This window comes from Primulina tabacum, chromosome 6, assembly GCF_025594145.1.
Source record: "Primulina tabacum isolate GXHZ01 chromosome 6, ASM2559414v2, whole genome shotgun sequence".
Classification (NCBI taxonomy): Eukaryota; Viridiplantae; Streptophyta; class Magnoliopsida; order Lamiales; family Gesneriaceae; genus Primulina; species Primulina tabacum.
Window position 1 is genome coordinate 2778786 of NC_134555.1, and position 17326 is coordinate 2796111.

A 17326-nucleotide genomic window follows, 5' to 3' on the forward strand; every position below is an offset into this window, starting at 1 on the left:
GCTTTATTTCTTTTTTCATGCATAAAAAATATGATATATAATCATTTTTAAATTACTCGACTAATTGATTATTATTATTTTTTTTATTTTTTGATGATTTCACAATGATATAAACTGTAAAATCAACAACAAAATGATAGCTTATAAAGAAGAATCGAACTACTATGCGTGTGATCCGAAATCATGAGGAACAATTAGTGCTGGCATTCGGGAGGAAGATTGATAAACCCCAATCTATTGTGTGTGGTGAACTTCTTGCAATTCAAGGTGGATTAAAGATCTTGCAACTGAGCAACTTATCGATTCATCAAGTTCGTCAGATTCTCTACTAGCAGTGCAAACAGTCACAATGCCAGAAAAAAATCGCAGTGTAGGCTCCATAGCTACAGATATCAGAATTCTACTGGACTCTCAAAGTGACATTACTCTTAGTCATGTTCGACGATCGGCAAATGTAGTTGAACATTCGATCGCTGTTTTTGCTCTTTCTTCCTCATCCCATTTCGTGTGGGAGATTGAGAATTTTCCTCTATGATTGATTCATCGTGTAATGAATGACTTATTAGCTTTGCAATAAATTACAAAATTTAACCGTAAAAAAAAAAAACAACAAAATGATAGCAGGGACTGTTTTGGCATACAGTCTAGACTTGTATCCTAATTTTCCAATAACTCGTAATAGAACCATTGCTAATGTGATGTGGTAATATGTGTTAATTTTCAAAATAATTATTTTTTCAAATGCTAAAATAAATTAATTTTATAGATCAGGAATTAGATACAACTATTCCTGGGCCTGCGCAATAGAAAATACAACAATCATTTTTATCGTCTCTCTTCTTCCATTTTCATTTGGTGCAACTGATGCGCAAAAGATACAAGGCCACAGAAGTTGAGAGCAATAAATTTGACTATATATAAAAATTATCTACATTCATTACATAGTCCCAGCCTTTGTCAACCCACGGTCTCAGCTGCAGCACCTTTCGGTGAGTTTGACGGAACCAAACTGCTACAAAGGTAGTAAAAAAAACAAAACAAAACAGCATCAAGATGCATGAAAACAGGGCCAAGGACATTTATCTGTTCGTTACCGCGTATCTGTGAAACAAATTTTTAAGAAATCTTACTTGAGTTTAGACGTAAGTGCAAAACATAGTATTACAGAGAAATAACTACATCACAAGTTGTATTCCATTGCTTACTTTCCTAAACACAATAGTTACATCTTTATCCGATAGATTGCCCCGACTTTGCTCACCTGATTTACCCGGATCACATCACCCATGGTTCAATATCTAAATTGAGTAAAAAATTTATTAGAAGCTTGGTGTGAACTTAAATTAAATCAGTCTCATGAAGAAAAAGAAAAACTTACTGAACTCCTCTTTCAAATGTTTTTTGTGCTTTTCATCTAGGAAAAAGATCTGGTCATGGATAGGATGTGCAACCTAAAAGCAAAACCAATAGGCCAAGTGAAAAATAGGATTTCAGAATACCCAAGGAATTTCCAAGGTAAATTACTTACAAATTGCACAGGAGAATGGTCAAGATCAAAAAATTCTTGCTGATGTTTAAGCAAGTATTCGTCGGGCACATCCTGCCGACGGAATATGTCCCAAGCAGCAGCACCTCTAGCTATTTCAGGGTGCTTCATGCCATTTGGAGTAGAATCCATCACGGAAGACTCAATTCGACCTTTATCATTGGCATCAGATTTATTATAAGAGTAATCGGGATGCTGTACTTGACAAGAATCAATATAGTTGAATGAATGACCATCTAAAGTACTGTTCAGACAAAAGGCTTTATTTATTTCATGTAAATTATTTTCTCTTTTCTCAGAATTCAGAAACTGAGATGGAGATTAAGTCTCAATGGTAGCATTTTCACAAATCTGGTGTGCCAGAGTAGCAACTTCAGCGGGTTGCATATCAGTGATAATGGCTGGTGTGTCTGGCGAAATAGTCTTTAAATTCTTATTACATTCTGTCCTCAACTTAGCAATCGTTTGGCTCTGAAACAATGTAGTTCTCACTTCAGTTGAATGTATCTATATATTTACCTGAAGAAATCCACAAATTAATCATGGCATAAGGGCAACTTTACAATAAAAACATGGCAAATATCATGACCAAAACTGAAGCCAACGGATCAAAAAGCACTGAGGTCTGTTTCCTAACTTACAGGACAATCATAAAGAGCTAAAGATCTTGAAGCAGTTTTGCAATGCAAGCAATTCAATTGTCTCACGGAAAACCTGATGAACATATTATCTACACAGACAAGACCTGTAGTGAAACTAGCTTGAGAAATAAAAAGGTGTTTTGAACTCCAAATCTGGCAAATGTTTAAAAAAGGGATTCAAAGAAGCCGGCGAAAATTGCAAAGAAAAAATGCAGGCCATTTGGCGTTGTTAATGAAGATTCTATAATTGATTTCGCTCTTAAAAGTAATGCCCCGATGGACGCTAGACTAAGTGTGATCTTATCCATATTCAATAAATCAGCTATCAGTGAATGATCTTAAAATCGCAGCCATTGCACAGCATGAATAAGATAAACTAATCGAGTTCGCAATCATATATTCTCCAGATTCTAGTATTCTTACGTTTTTTTAAATACTGATTATCCAAAAATTATTATTATTATTTTTTTATTTTAATCAAAACTTTAATAAAATATTTTTACTATATCTACAAAAAAAATTAAATTTTTAATCAAAATTTATTCATTGGAAAAATATTATTTATTTTTTTATAGACAAAATAATATAAATATTTTTATTAATAAAAGTTCCACTTAACCAAAATTAAAAAATCAATTTAATATTATCTTCATTTGATATAACTATGAAATTATCTCCAACATAAGATGTGGCAGTAAAGAAGTATTGCCCAAAAAAAAAAAAAAAACACCTCTCATTTAGATATGGCATTCTTTAAATACCCAGAGATATGATTGGTAGTAAATGGAATATTTTGTATACTTTCAAACTATTTGATCCACACAATTTTGGCAAGAAGACGTGAATGTCTCTTGGGAACTCGACATATTTCAGTGGAAACCACATATGAATTTGACTTCTCTTTTTCTTTTCTTTTCTTTTTTTGTTGGGAATAAAAGCATTAATCGGAATTTCTTTGTAAGAGAGTCACTAATAATTGACAAACCATGTATAAGAAATAATGTTCCTCATCGCCATACATGTTCACTTTCCGGGCAAAAGAGCTCCAAACAGTGAACACTTATCCGTTGATAGGATAATCTTCTGTGCGTCTTGTGTACAAGTTATTTTGTTGGATATAATCGATTACTTCATCTGCTGTCAAATATTTCACCGACTGCCGTCTTGAAATGCAATCTCTGGGCATGGAAACTTGTGCCGTGTTATAAGCTCGAATTCATTGGATCGATGACCAAGATTATAAGCCGTGTTATATATAAGAAGATTGATACATGTTGAGAGTGGGCGTTTTTACCTCAAGCCTGTCGAACTGATCCCATTTGGTACAACTTCATCGACAATCTTGATATTATCCTGCAATTATTTATGTTGATCGAGAAAATAGTTTGTTTACGATACGGATAGAAACTTGCAAGGCTTTTGAAAAATTATTTAACCCCCTTCGTTCCACAACTACTTTGGAACGACTGGAAGACACAAGGAAAGTATTACCTTGAATTCATTCAAAATATCATCATTCAATACGATATTCTCGACGTCTTGACCATCTCTACGGATGCAAACCAACCCAAAGTCTCTACATATAGTTTTTACCTGGAAATAAAACAATGCGCGTGACAAAACTGAGCAAAATGAAGTTTTAACAATTTGCTTTTGCAAATTATTTTAGACATGCACATTTCTGTATTAGGCTTCTTCCTCTGCTCGAACATATTGCACAACTTTACCTGTTCACGAATCCAAACTCCAGGAACGGTGAAAGATTCTAATAGATCAGAACCACAAAGAAGCATGACTTTCAGAGACTCTACGAAAAAAGACAATTTCATTAACTTGACATGTAAAAGCGATGTAAAAATGGTATCTTCATTGCAACAAAGATTTCTTATTTAATCATCAGAAAGAAAACTTGTAGAACATTAAAATCCAAAAAAAGCACATGTTTTACATTCAGAATGATATTTTCGACAATGCGAAACTCTAATTTTGGGATAGACTCAACAAGATTGTCTATAATATCTCACTGATGTTTCACTTAAACTTTAGCTACTTTAGAAAATGGGATCTATATGCAATTAATCCACAATCAGTAAGAACTAACATAAAAGGAAATGAGTTTACCATGGGATATACATCCGCTCTCGCATAGAGAAGTCCTAACTCTAGACAAAACTGTTAATGTGCGCTGGTAGGTATCCTGACTTGCCTATCAGATAGAAATAGTCAAAAAGACAAAAAAAGGTACAAATTTAATTGCAGTGGCAGATGCATGAGAAAGTAATTCAAACTTCCGAAATTTAATAGATTTGTGTGCTAATTATTCTTTAGTCTGTTAATGTGCGATGTGCGTGTGCGTGACAGAGTAAGAGTCACCTCCCATGAATCCACCATAATAAAGTTAGAACTTCTACAAGCGAGATCACACATGGTAACACGATGTTGAGCAGGTAGAAGACCCTGAAATTTAGGTCAGAACATAAGAAACTGATTGGTTCAAAACCCTGATGCATATAATGAGATCTGGTGGAAGTTGTTTTTCCATACACCCATGACACGCAGGCATAAAAAAACAATTCAAAAATTTTTAAAATAAAAAATAAGTTGAAGTTACCTTACTCTGAAACATTTTAATCAGAGAGTTGATGAAAAAAACTTAACAGGGCATGAGTTTACTGATCAAAAAGGTAAAATCCGTTTCCACCATAGTTTTCAGGGAACTAGCCAGGTGCCATTATACATGTTATTTCTCATGTAGCTTCACCAACTTAAAATCTTATAATACCTTTTCTTTCATTAATTTTTTTCATCTTAACATCTACATTATTGTTGAAAATTATTCTACCAGTGGAAAGTCGCCCAAGCTGTTACATTCTTTGCCGTAAATCAGGGAATGGGCATCCATATACCTCATGTCGCATGCTCGATACCTACCTTCTTTTTGTATGCATCATTTACAGGTGAGATATAACCACCAATGACACAAAACCCTTGCGAATTTAATGCGTCTCTTGAAAGCTCTGACCAAAAGAACAAGAATTGTCGGCAAAACTTCATATAAACATGCAACAACGAGCAATAACAATTAGTACAACTATCAATTTCACTAGGAAAATGCGCACGAGAATGTATTCAACAGCAACTAACCCAAACTATTGGAGCACATCTACTAGTACAAGAAAAGAAATAAAGGCGAGAAACAATAGATAAAAGTGGGATTAGAACAACACAAGAATTTATCATCATTGCTGCATTGCATAAAAGTATCATTGACGATGAGATGTCTCACCAAAACAACGCAAGTGCATGTATGTTGGAGGATTGAAACTTCCAGTTGCAACCAGTACCACATAAACATTTCTCCTGAAACAAATAGTTCAATGTCTAAAAAGACATAACCAGGGGCAAAACAACCAAAGGGAGCCATGATTGATATGCCAATATTTTTAACTACATTATCAAAATAGGATATGCTAAAGAAAAGGACAACAAAAATCAAAATTGCTATGCAAGCCATTAAGTAAATTACTTGAACTAAGTTCTTGATCAAGAAACAGAAAAACTATATTACGTAAAAACAAGCAACAAATTTTCATCATGAGAAACAAACTAAAAAACGTGACAAAAGGCTGAGCGACAAACTTACTGTCTCTCAGAGCTGGATAAACCATTTTGATTGATGGATTTCAAGGTTAATTTATCCCGCGGCAGTGCTATAATTATATCAGCAAAGGAACGAATAAATCACAAAGCAACAACAGGAGAATTTAGGCAAAAAAAAAGAAGACAAATTTACGTATTTAACATTCGCTGTCTGCGAGATATTGAATTTACCCGAATCAAGAGCTGACATCAAAGGGGGGCGGGATGACACTAATGATTGCAACTCTTCATCTGCAACGTCATACGATGCCGAGATGCATTCAACGCTTTTCATTTCAGTTGTTGCCATTTTAACACAGAAACAAAACTCCAAATCCCAGACTCGAACTTTTCCCAATATATGAAACGCCCACTTCGAAAATTGAAATTTTGGCAGAAATTCGAGATGGCCACAAGCAAAAATTCAATCTTTAGCAGAAATCTCCGAAGCCCATGAGTGGTGACAAAGTAGAAGACAACAATCTGCTATCGGAGATTCTATAACAACTGCAATTGCAAAAATTAGGCTTTCGAAATTTATGACCCAGCTCGCAGTTGACAGTTGATTGAGGAACGTGCAGTGAAGGACGGAAACTACTCCAAATAAGGGTAATACGAAGAAAGAAAACTCACCGTCATACCCCTTTTTTTTAAGCCATTCATACCAATTTCAGTCAGCATTCACATAATAGTAAATAGATTTATTTATTTTTATTTGTTCAAAAAGAAATTATGACACGTTGTAAAGTTATTTGAAATTTTCATTTTTCAAATTTTGTTGTTTGAAATTTTCATTTTTCATTACGTGAACGCGATGTGTACATAAATAAAATTCACAAATAACATTATTCGATCGGAGTTGAACAAATTCACAACTATTTATTTAGTAAATTTAGAATATACTATTTAAGTAACAAATTAATAGCAGTGACTACTCCGTGCAAAATTCTCATTAAACATTCTAGACAATTCTAGAATAGATTAATTAATAATTAATTGAGAAATTAAATAAAAATTATTTAATTTAAACAAATCTGAACGCCATATTAATTATATAAATCATACGACGTCCAAGAGAGTTTTGATTTTCAAAACACAAAATTTTTAAATTTGGAGGCATACCTAGAGGAAAGAAACTTACACTAAAAGCTTCCCATTGGATACAAACATCTGCCTTTTCACCTTGCCGGGTTGTAACTGTAATCACAAACAACTAATTGTCAAACTCTGAATACATTTAAAGCTTGAACATAGACTTTGAAGCAGGGATAATGTGCAGTGTTGCCTCCTTATCAACTGCCAAAGCAGTATGGACAATTCAAGCATTTTCCTCAGACCCATAATCTACTTCCAAATTGCTGCAAACAACTATTGAAGTTAATTTACAATCTTGACGCACTTCAGGTATTGGTCTATTGGATGATAAACAATAGGTTTAAAACTCCACAGATTAACCCAAGACTTGTAATACATTTCAGCACATAGTCACACATTTGAAGCCGACGTGCATAAAATTCACATTGAAAGGATCCAATTTAAGACAGAAAATAGGAGTACAATAATAAAAGATCGTCAGCACACCAAGGAACAACTTTCTGTAGTTCTAAACTAATTGAATCGAAAACATCCCATTGTTTACACATGAAGCTCCATAAGAAAACTATTAAATGCTCAGTAAAGCAAACATCGAAATAAAAAATTTCATACAGAACCATGGACATGATAAGTAAACCTATGGCTACCAATCAAGGCCGCCGTAATGGTCGTGGAGACTATCGTTCTAGTTACATCCTATTACAGCCCAAATCTGTTTCGTTCCTGACCATATTGCCAAGTGCTGTACCAATTCGTGCCTTCCAAAATAAAACAACCCCACAAACCTCAAAATACAGATACAAAGAGCACAAGTGCAAGAAAACTAACCAGCTAAATTCCCATTTGCACGGAGATCGAGTTGAAGCTCCTGTTTCCATATTTCAACAGCACGACGGTGGAACAAATTTTGATGAACGAAATAAGGGTTTATGTGTTGGTTGTCACAAAATGGCCGAACCATTGTTTTTGTTTAGAATGAAATCAAAATGGGCCGTATCTTCGTTGAAATAATTGATTTAAAAAAGTCTCCATTCCTCTACATTTTATGAGACCACCCATTTTTTGTTTTATTCAGACATGAAAATTTGTTGAATTTACAATTGTCACACCTCATATGGGTTCGAATATCGTTATATTTACCACTATATTATCATGTAGGACTGGGTCATTTGATTTTTATATACTCGACATCGTTTGATTCGTGTGATAGGATAAGTAAATGATATATAATAAGAGTGATTATAAAATAAAAATAAAGATAAATAACATATTATGATAAATTATATAATGTTTGACATGATTTTAACGTGTTTGATTATTTTTGTTAATTATATTATTATTACTAAAATGTCCATCATATATTAATTAATAATATATTGTTAAAATGATTGAATAAATAAATAAAATTTTTAGAATTAATTTATTTAAAAAATTATAAATAAAATTAAAATATTATATTGATTATTAAATTTTCATTAATTTCAATTTCCGTAAACAACTCGATTAATATTATAAAAAATAATTAAAATTTGATAATAACATAAATATGCATTTATTGTGATAATTAAAATATTAATAAAAATTTGAATATTAAATAATGGTTAAAAATAATTATAATATTATGGTTAAAAATAATATAATAATAATTAAAATATGATCAATAATAATTAAAATATTTATAATATTAATCAAATTAAAAATTATATTTAAATATTATTACATTTGTTGAATTTATAATTATTTTAAATTTTAGGATATCAAAAAAAAATTTAAATTAATCAAATATGATTATATAACCATCAACAAGAGGATGATAATGCATACAGTGCGGGTCGGGTGCAGGCTGAACGGAATCTATCACAATTTTAATAATGCACAACAAACACATGATAAGTGAAAGATTAAAAATCAATCACCCTTATCATTGCACATCAAACAATGCTTTGGTTGATTTATCAATCTTAGCGTTTTGATCATGATTTAAAACTATTCTAACAGCTATATATTAAACGTAAATGTTACTTCGGACCCAATAAAACAAAATTACTTTTGATAAAATAGTTTGGGGATTGGCGCAAACATTTGTTTTTCGCCCTCAACCATTGAGAAACCCCTACCTCTTCCTTTCAAGTCCTCGTGTTCGAAAAATCTCAACAACAAAAAGAAATCCTCATGTTCGATGAAAGTATGTTCATCTCCATATTCGATCATAAATGACAATTTCCTCGTACTTACATTTAGCTCCGTAGCAGGTTTTAATAAATATTAATGTTTCACAAATAACAGCAACTAAACTATCGTCACACTGACGTTTTTTTGTCGTCGTCGTCGTTGCTTTCACTCATTTAATAAGTTTATTTATAGATCACTGACCAGAAATATGAAACATAGAAAACAACTATGTTGCAGAACATAATATTTAACAAATAAAGTTACATCCAGATAACAGTGTCGGTGATAACACAAGCATTCGTAGTAATTCTAAACATGTATATAGAAAATAGCAACTTATTTCCCTTTAAAAGGAAAAAAGACCAATCCCCTAGGCAAGCCATATGAACCACAAAACTCCATGTCATCTATACACAATAATATCACACAACATTCACATCGTATGTTACATCCTAGTGACGAAGAAACTGGATTTACACAAACCATGGTTTAGAAAGCTGAAAAAAGCCATCCGATGGTCCAACCGACAAGCAAACCAGCACCAGCAAGGCTCAATCCTAGTGCAAAAGCAAAAGCACATTTGCATATGCAACATCCACCTTTACCTGGTTTTGTTCTGACCTTATGCCTGTTCTTTCCCAATACAATGTTTTTAACTGATGGGAGGTGACTTTTACACCCATGTTGGAGACAAAGTGTCTCAATTTGCAGAATTCGGATCCATTGCTTATAAGCAAACAGATAAGATGCCTGTCTGAAAAAAAGTTCGATTATGTGGTCCTTCTCATCACAGGCATCCTGTGCTAACTTCTCGGCTTCTCTTGCACGGGTTTGAGAATGGCAGAGTGCCTCTAAAAGCTGAGTTTTGTTGAGGTCGCAACTTTCTTGTCCTGGGGTAATTGATGAATCAACTTTGATTGAACCCAAGTTGCCATTGCTGGTCATACAGAGAAATATATAACCAAGTTAGTAACTAACTAGCCTTCACTTTCTTTCATATGATTCAATTCGTCCACGGGAAGAGGGCGGGCGGTGCTTTTCAAATTTCAATTATTAACGCAGCAAACGATCAATCTTAGCTCAAAGCCTCGAACAAGACACCAATTTTTTTTGAAAAAAACAATATACACGACTAATTAAAAGTGAAATGTGATTGCATGTCAATCGTGAGCATGACTCACAAACTCCATGTCATATGATCAATTTCCTTTCCCCGTATTCAATTTCTACTGTCCCAAATTCTAATCCCAAATTTCATCACCAACAAAGCCATAATATTATCTCCAGTGTTAGATAAAGGTAACAAGCACTTGAAGCAACGTTTTTTTTCGTAAACTCATGCATGAGGCGCGTAAATTTGATAGCAGCCACAAAAAATTAGAAATCTTCAAATATGGTTACCATATCCATCAGAAAAAAGAAAAGGAAGAATAGCCATACATTTTAGGCAGGCAATGAACCATTTACCAATCTAGAGTAGTGAGGGATAAATTCTCTGTCATCAAACTTCTAACTGCAGATATAACTTCATACTTAAGTAAAAAAGGTTGACATTGTCACCTCATACGTAAATTTCCTGAGTATACCTGAATGTTCCATCTGAACCTTGAAATGTACACTCCATTAATCCTGCACCTTTTCCTAGAGAACAGTCGGCCGCACGCAAAACCTTCTCCTTTTTATTTTCCATTTGTTCTTTTACCTGGTCAAAACAGTTTACACCATTATCTGACCCCTTCTCAAAATGCAAAGCCTGAGGTTCTGGCAGATCACAATTTATGATGTGGGAAGATGACCTCCGAGAAATAAAGGATGCTACGTCATCTTTATCAGCTGAATGCCACCATGGTTCAATCTTCGTAATTTCGCTCCACTGAGAATCCAGATCGGAGCAATTTTTCTCTGGCCGTTCACAGTCCAAATACATTAAATTAGTAATTGGGTGCCAGGACTCTTTCAAGTCCTTGCTCATGGATGCCCTTTCAAAACTTTCATCAGCAATGGACTCAAGTTCCCGCAACCAACTATCTTGATCGCTTTTGGCATTAGAACAACTATTCTTTGATGGCTTGCCCAAACAAAAAGCAGCAGAATTTTCGGAAAAGGTTGCACAATATTCCTCGATAAGCTGGTTCTCTCCACTTACTTTCGCATTTTCATTAAAGAGTGTGACATCTAGTTCCGACACGTTTGTTTGGCCGCAGGAGCAACTTTTCCCAAGATTTTCATTGTTTAACAACAATAACAATTTGTTGTCATGCAAAAAATCGTGACTTGAAGAATTACATGTGCAAAGCTTGTGATCCCGGAGAAAACTATATGACCTATTGACTGACTCACCATCATTGCCACGTGATAATGGTTTCAACATAGACATGGAGCAGCAATCTTACAGAAATATTCAAGCAAAATCTTAAAATAAGACACAATATTTTCAGGTTATCTCTACACAACCTTAGCACGAAACTGGAACAAAATCCAACTCAACTCTAATCACATATAACTGCAGCAAAGTAAAAACAACCAACAGTTAGTTGCAACACAACTTTTATTTCTCATATGCAAATAGGAAATCGATATAAACAAGAGTAGAAGAATCCTAAATAAATAAAATGGCTCAGAATTTATAAACCACGCTATCAATAACAGCAAAAATACCAATTCCAGAGTATCTCACTCGTTACATAGCTTTCCAACATGCATTATTGTATACAAATAGCAAAAACTTGAACATCGCAGAAACATCAATTTCAAAGGACCATAGAATAGAGAAATCTCAGAATAATAAAGGTATCAGCCAAACAGTTTTTCAGATATTCACTGAAGGATCAAGCTCTATGCAAATAGAAGCAGGGCACGTAAGCTACACTTTACAATTGAACGCAAAAGGAAGTTTAAACCTGACAGGAAAATCACCACATAGAATCGACCAAGTTTATATCTTACATGAATATACCACTCTTCAGAAAACAAGCCCCAAGTCAAATTAAACCCACAAAAGTTCAATTATGGCAAATTTGATCCAATAAGCCACCAATAACAGGACTACTGAGTGCAGTCAATAAGATCAAGCAAATCGATTCAATATTCCATTCCATAAATGAATTTGACTCAGCTCCATAGTCCACACAATAATTCACCGAATATTACGAAGAAAAACGCACTTTCGGATACAAGTTACCTTAAAATTTTCACCAAAAAGGAAAAAAACCACAAAGAAACTAACCAAAATTAGCTAAAAATAAATAGATCAAACACAGAAGGAAACACAAAACGTTTTAGCAAACCAAAAATCGCAAACTTCAACTACCGATCATCAGTCACACGAAATTAACATAAAAATATAAAATAAACTCCAGGTACCTAGGACAAGATTGGTGTAACACCTGACGCTACGAAAATTCGACGAATTGGAGACGAACTACTGACTTTGCAATCTGATACAGATAAAATCTAGTAGTACAACGATACAGTTTACATTTTCTGTTTCTTGTCTTAGGTGAAGAAAGAAAAAATACTAATGACATTTGTCCCAATCCTTTACATTTCAAGAAAGTTGCTACTTACCTAACACGTTTTAGTTTTTTTTCTTACACACGTTTTCAAGTCTTTGTGTGCTGTCAGCGAGGAAGTCGCTTTCTATCAAAGTCTAATATTATCCATTTCGATCCCTTTTTTAACCTATTCTGGCTCAGTCAATCTTTTGTATCCAATTCAGCCCACAGACCACGAGAGAAGTCCAGATTATTTTTTATTATAAATATAAATAAAATTGATTCGTTTGCATCGTCTCACAAAAAATTTATTTATTTTAAAATTATTTGATAATGCGAGAATTTGGATTTTTTTATTTTTTTAAATCATTATTTAAACTAATGAAAAAACAAGGATTTTATTTTATTTTATTTTTAAAAAAATATCTTCACACTCATTATATCGTATCGGATTAATAAATAAATATGTAAATCAAATAATTTATATGGCCGGTCAATACAATTTTGCTCTTCCATTGGAGTCAAGTCCCGAACCTCTTCTCTCAAGATATATGGATACTGTCGTTTGTATTGATATTCAATGTAACGACAGAATCAAGATGCTGCAAATGGTCTCAAGAAACTTTACAAACATTCCTTGAAATGGTTAGATCCATGATCTTAAAAGAGGTAATTCATTCTTTGATCGATTCGCTTAAAATACCAAATCCCGTTGGACGGAGGGTTTTCGATGATAAATCATAATTGATGTTGGCAAAAACTTGTGTGAGACGGTCTCACGGGTCGTATTTTGTGAGACGGATCTCTTATTTGGGTCATCCATGAAAAAGTATTACTTTTTATGCTAAGAGTATTACTTTTTATTGTGAATATCGGTAATTGACCTCTCATAGATAAAGATTCGTGAGACCGTCTCACAAGAGACCTACTCATTGATATTTATGTAAAAAAAAAACGATCATCGATCTTACAATCTTTATAATGGCGTGTGTCTATCTTGAATCCTTATCAGATATCAAATGCTTGTGGGTTAGTGGTTGATACAACACTTTACATGGTGTGTGTTGAGGGATTGAAACTGTTAGGCCTTCACTTGCATTATTTTTCAAGACAAATAAAGAGATGCACTTTATCCCATATATGTAGAAAACGACATATTTTGTACTACAATTTTCATTTTCATAGTACTATGTGAGTGGATACCATCGAAACAATACTCATTATGCAAGCATGAATAAGATCAAGATTGTGTAAAGAATTAAGAATGACAATGAGATGAGTCTGAGACGGATTTTTATCAAAATCTAAGATCTATCCCACATCATTTAGACTAGTTTGTCTCGGACCCAAAACTCGGCAGGTTCACTCCGCGTGTTAGACCCTCTCAAAATTAAATAATTCTAGTAATTATACAACAAAAAATATTTAAAATTTAATAAATAATTAAAATTACTTTAACTTTATATTAATAATATTTAGAAACAAAAAAAATATTACCCAAGTTAGAATCTTTTAATTTTTATTCAAATTATAATTATTATTATATATTTTTATTTTCAACACATTATTATAAAATAAAATTATTTCAAGCCTAAGATATTATGAGTTAAAATTATGGGGATTAATGTATATATTATTCAATGAATAAAAAATATAAATAGATTCTTAATAATATATGTAGATATACATGCATACTTATATAGTTATTTATATATATAGTGATGGGGCGGGTATATCGAATCTCAGGACCTTACCCGGACTCGTTTAATCGACTCTAAATATGTCCTGTTGAGACGAGTTTAATACAGAATTGAGTTTAAACTTAATCTATTGTCATCTCTACGTGTAACTATCTCAACAGAGCGTGCGTGGACAAGGCCCTATACTCGTAAGATAGAAACAAAGCGAAATTATATTAATTCAAAATTTAATAAATTTGATTTAGAGACAAATATTTAATTATTCTCGATCACTTACACGATATATGATATAAATTCCAGTTGAGAAAGCTGACAGCACTTTCAAAATTGATTTTTGTTATTTCAATATATATATATATATATTGGAATATATAATATATATATATATATATAAGATAACATAATATATTATATCTCAAATATCACATATAATATATATGCATGCATAATACACAAACAAAACTTTCACGGTTTGAACTTTGAAGAAAGGGCTAGCTAGGGATTCTTAGAACCACCACCGTTTCCACCTTTCTTTCCATGCTTGGGATTAGGGCCTGGGTCGTCGTAATCCATTATAACATCCTTGAAAGACAGAAGCTTTCTTGAATTTATTTTCACCTCTTCCTATTTATGAAGAAATCAATTCATCAAATTATATACAATTAAACTTAAACTTTTGAAGAAAATAGACATAAAATTAGATAATTTTTTTGGTAATTTGAAAAGGGAAGGGGTAATACGTCCCAGTTCTATACATTACAAATTGTAGAGCAAACTTACTATGTTAAGCGAATTCATAGGGTTCGCACCAATGCCGAAACCCGCAACTATGCCTGCAAAGAGAAGGGAAGACAAGTAAATAATTTTTATTAAATACGCAAAGCAATATCAGACTTGATTTCCGGGCTAAGCTTGATGCCATAATCACCTGCGATGAGGAAAATAACTAAGACAGAGGCTTTTATTCTTGGATTCATAGCTATATATAACCTCGACCGAAATAAAAGTAGGCCACTTTTCAAAATTTAAGAAAGAAGTAATATGGCTTCTTCTACAAAACTATATGTTCAAGGAATACGGAGGCGCCGTTTACGGATCAGCTTCTTGTTCTTTCTTTCTTTCTTTCTTTCTTTCTTTCTTTCTTTTCCGAAAAAAACGCAAATGTTTGAGTGATCAGACATGAAGTTTCGTTGCCTTTAAATAAAAGTTCCACAAGCAGGAGAGGCGTGGCTTTAGATGCACCACCCCCGACCCCCACCCACCCCACTCAACAGGTTGATAATGATGATGCATGACCAAAATTTTTAAGTCAACTATATTATGTGCATGTTACATCAAGGTATAAGAACATAGTGCTTATATGCATGTGGACACACTTCTTTCTTTTAGATGCCTAAAGTTATTGCCATTTCTTGAGGTGGAGTTTTGGTTTTCAGTTCGCTTTTCACCTCTCCATCTGGCGTAATAAGTCAATAATATTATAGCTACTTTGTGCTTTGAATGTATAATATCACTTCTAACTTCTATCTAGTACTGCCCAAATGGCTCATATTAAATTAGGTATCAAACATGTATGATGCACGAGTCTTCTTTTTTCTTCTTCTAGTGGTCACCACTATATGACCATGAAAATACGATCCCAAAGCCATTAATTATGGATATGCTAGCAACTTCATTTGCTTCTTGTTTTCTACCACGCAACATGCTATAAAAAAACATATGAGTTCGATTTCTCCTACCAACATTTTCTCGTGTAAGCATGTCGGCTGTTGCACAAGGTTCGCCCAATGCTACTTACCTGTCTATAGCTTTGCTTGCAGACTACTGTATTAGCCAAGAGATTTCCATTAGCCAAGAGATTTCCACACCGAAGAATAACGACTACGAGTTATATCATCATAAAAATAATAATAATAAAGCCCTAAACCCGATTTTGATGTAACGGCTTGGTATAATATATTATTATAATAACTAGGCATTTAGTATGTTATGTTTATACAACATGTTAAAGGTTCACTCTATGCCACACCCGGTATGTTTTAATACAACATGATCAATTGATCAGCTAAATTAGATTAAAAATATGTGAGTTCCACCATATGAGCAACTGATTCATGTATGCTTTCTATTTGCTTTATAAAGTGAATTTATGTTTGTTGGTTTTAGTAAGTTATATCATAGTAATAATGGGGTTCTCATCTTGTTAAAGTAGGTGTCCAGCAAGCCAACTTATGGCTTATGCTTATTGACTCTTATATAAAAACAATTTTTATTTTAATAATATTTTACGTTTTTATCCAATTATGACATTTAGTTTATTTGTATATCATGCAAGCTCCATAGATAAAGTCCTTGAATATACATATGTACAATGAGTTCTACCTCTCAACGTAAGATCATGAAATTTATTAGGAAGAGTGTTGTATATTTTAACTGCCCACTAGTCGATTCAGCCGTCTAAATAAGGATAAATGTCGTTCGAGCTTGATACTAGCAATGTGATGTAAATACTATGTTTAATTGGTAAAGGCGTGGAGATTCTCATTCATACAAATGAATTATCATTTGATGATATACCGAACAACTCTCCCTCGAACTTTTTAAGTGGTATCACTTATCGAGTGAAAAGAGTCCGCGGTTATAGACTTATAGTTGTACACCAATAGTTTTTTTTACCCGGGACAACGTGGAGGCTATACGTGCTTACATTCATTTTGATTCGTTTACCTACTCTATTGAGGGTCATCAGGTGGTGAAGTTGGGTACGTATGAGTCAATGCATTGTAGTCGAGGATTTACCGCTCAACCACCAGTGAAGATAGCATATGTGATATGATGAGTTAATAATGCAAAGAATCTCTGGCCAGATTAAGACATGCATTTTGGAAAATGGTTTCCTCAGTTGCATAGATCATGTCACTATTTTTACTCAAAGATACATCATATTGTTATCGAAGTTATCGAATTTATTTGCAACTTCTGATATATACCAATGGTTGCATATTTAATCGGGATATATGAGTTGAAGGGATCATATTG

The 17326-nt window shown here is 33.3% G+C and overlaps 3 protein-coding genes across 10 annotated transcripts; all 3 read right to left on the reverse strand.

Moving 5' to 3' along the window:
- Window positions 1-790: 790 nt before the first annotated feature.
- LOC142548703 (nicotinamide/nicotinic acid mononucleotide adenylyltransferase-like) lies at window positions 791-7904 on the reverse strand. 8 transcript variants are annotated; one of them, XR_012820987.1, is made up of 16 exons: window positions 7750-7903; window positions 6968-7023; window positions 6019-6333; window positions 5831-5897; window positions 5474-5547; window positions 5119-5204; window positions 4561-4644; window positions 4309-4393; window positions 3915-3994; window positions 3679-3780; window positions 3482-3540; window positions 3207-3365; window positions 1529-2065; window positions 1379-1451; window positions 1206-1298; window positions 791-1012 (listed from the first exon to the last, which is right to left on the reverse strand). XR_012820987.1 is itself a non-coding variant. In XM_075657189.1 (12 exons), exons 3-12 carry the CDS (start codon window positions 6134-6136, stop codon window positions 3318-3320), a joined length of 816 nt encoding a protein of 271 aa, XP_075513304.1. In that variant the 5' UTR covers window positions 6137-6333; window positions 6968-7023; window positions 7750-7904; the 3' UTR covers window positions 2954-3317. The 8 variants fall into 8 exon arrangements, 4 of the variants coding, with proteins under 4 accessions (XP_075513304.1, XP_075513300.1, XP_075513301.1 ...); XR_012820989.1 differs by lacking the exon at window positions 791-1012 and having other exon boundaries at window positions 1069-1298; window positions 3207-3378; window positions 7750-7904; XR_012820986.1 differs by lacking the exon at window positions 791-1012 and having other exon boundaries at window positions 1075-1298.
- A 1398-nt stretch (window positions 7905-9302) lies between these two features.
- Window positions 9303-12627, reverse strand: LOC142548702 (uncharacterized). Its single transcript, XM_075657184.1, has 3 exons — window positions 12480-12627; window positions 10680-11596; window positions 9303-10030 (listed from the first exon to the last, which is right to left on the reverse strand). Exons 2-3 carry the CDS (start codon window positions 11468-11470, stop codon window positions 9583-9585), a joined length of 1239 nt encoding a protein of 412 aa, XP_075513299.1. The 5' UTR covers window positions 11471-11596; window positions 12480-12627; the 3' UTR covers window positions 9303-9582.
- A 2062-nt stretch (window positions 12628-14689) lies between these two features.
- Window positions 14690-15450, reverse strand: LOC142548004 (uncharacterized). Its single transcript, XM_075656378.1, has 3 exons — window positions 15216-15450; window positions 15068-15120; window positions 14690-14911 (listed from the first exon to the last, which is right to left on the reverse strand). The coding sequence occupies exons 1-3, from the start codon at window positions 15262-15264 to the stop codon at window positions 14783-14785; spliced, it is 231 nt and encodes a 76-aa protein (XP_075512493.1). The 5' UTR covers window positions 15265-15450; the 3' UTR covers window positions 14690-14782.
- Window positions 15451-17326: the final 1876 nt, after the last annotated feature.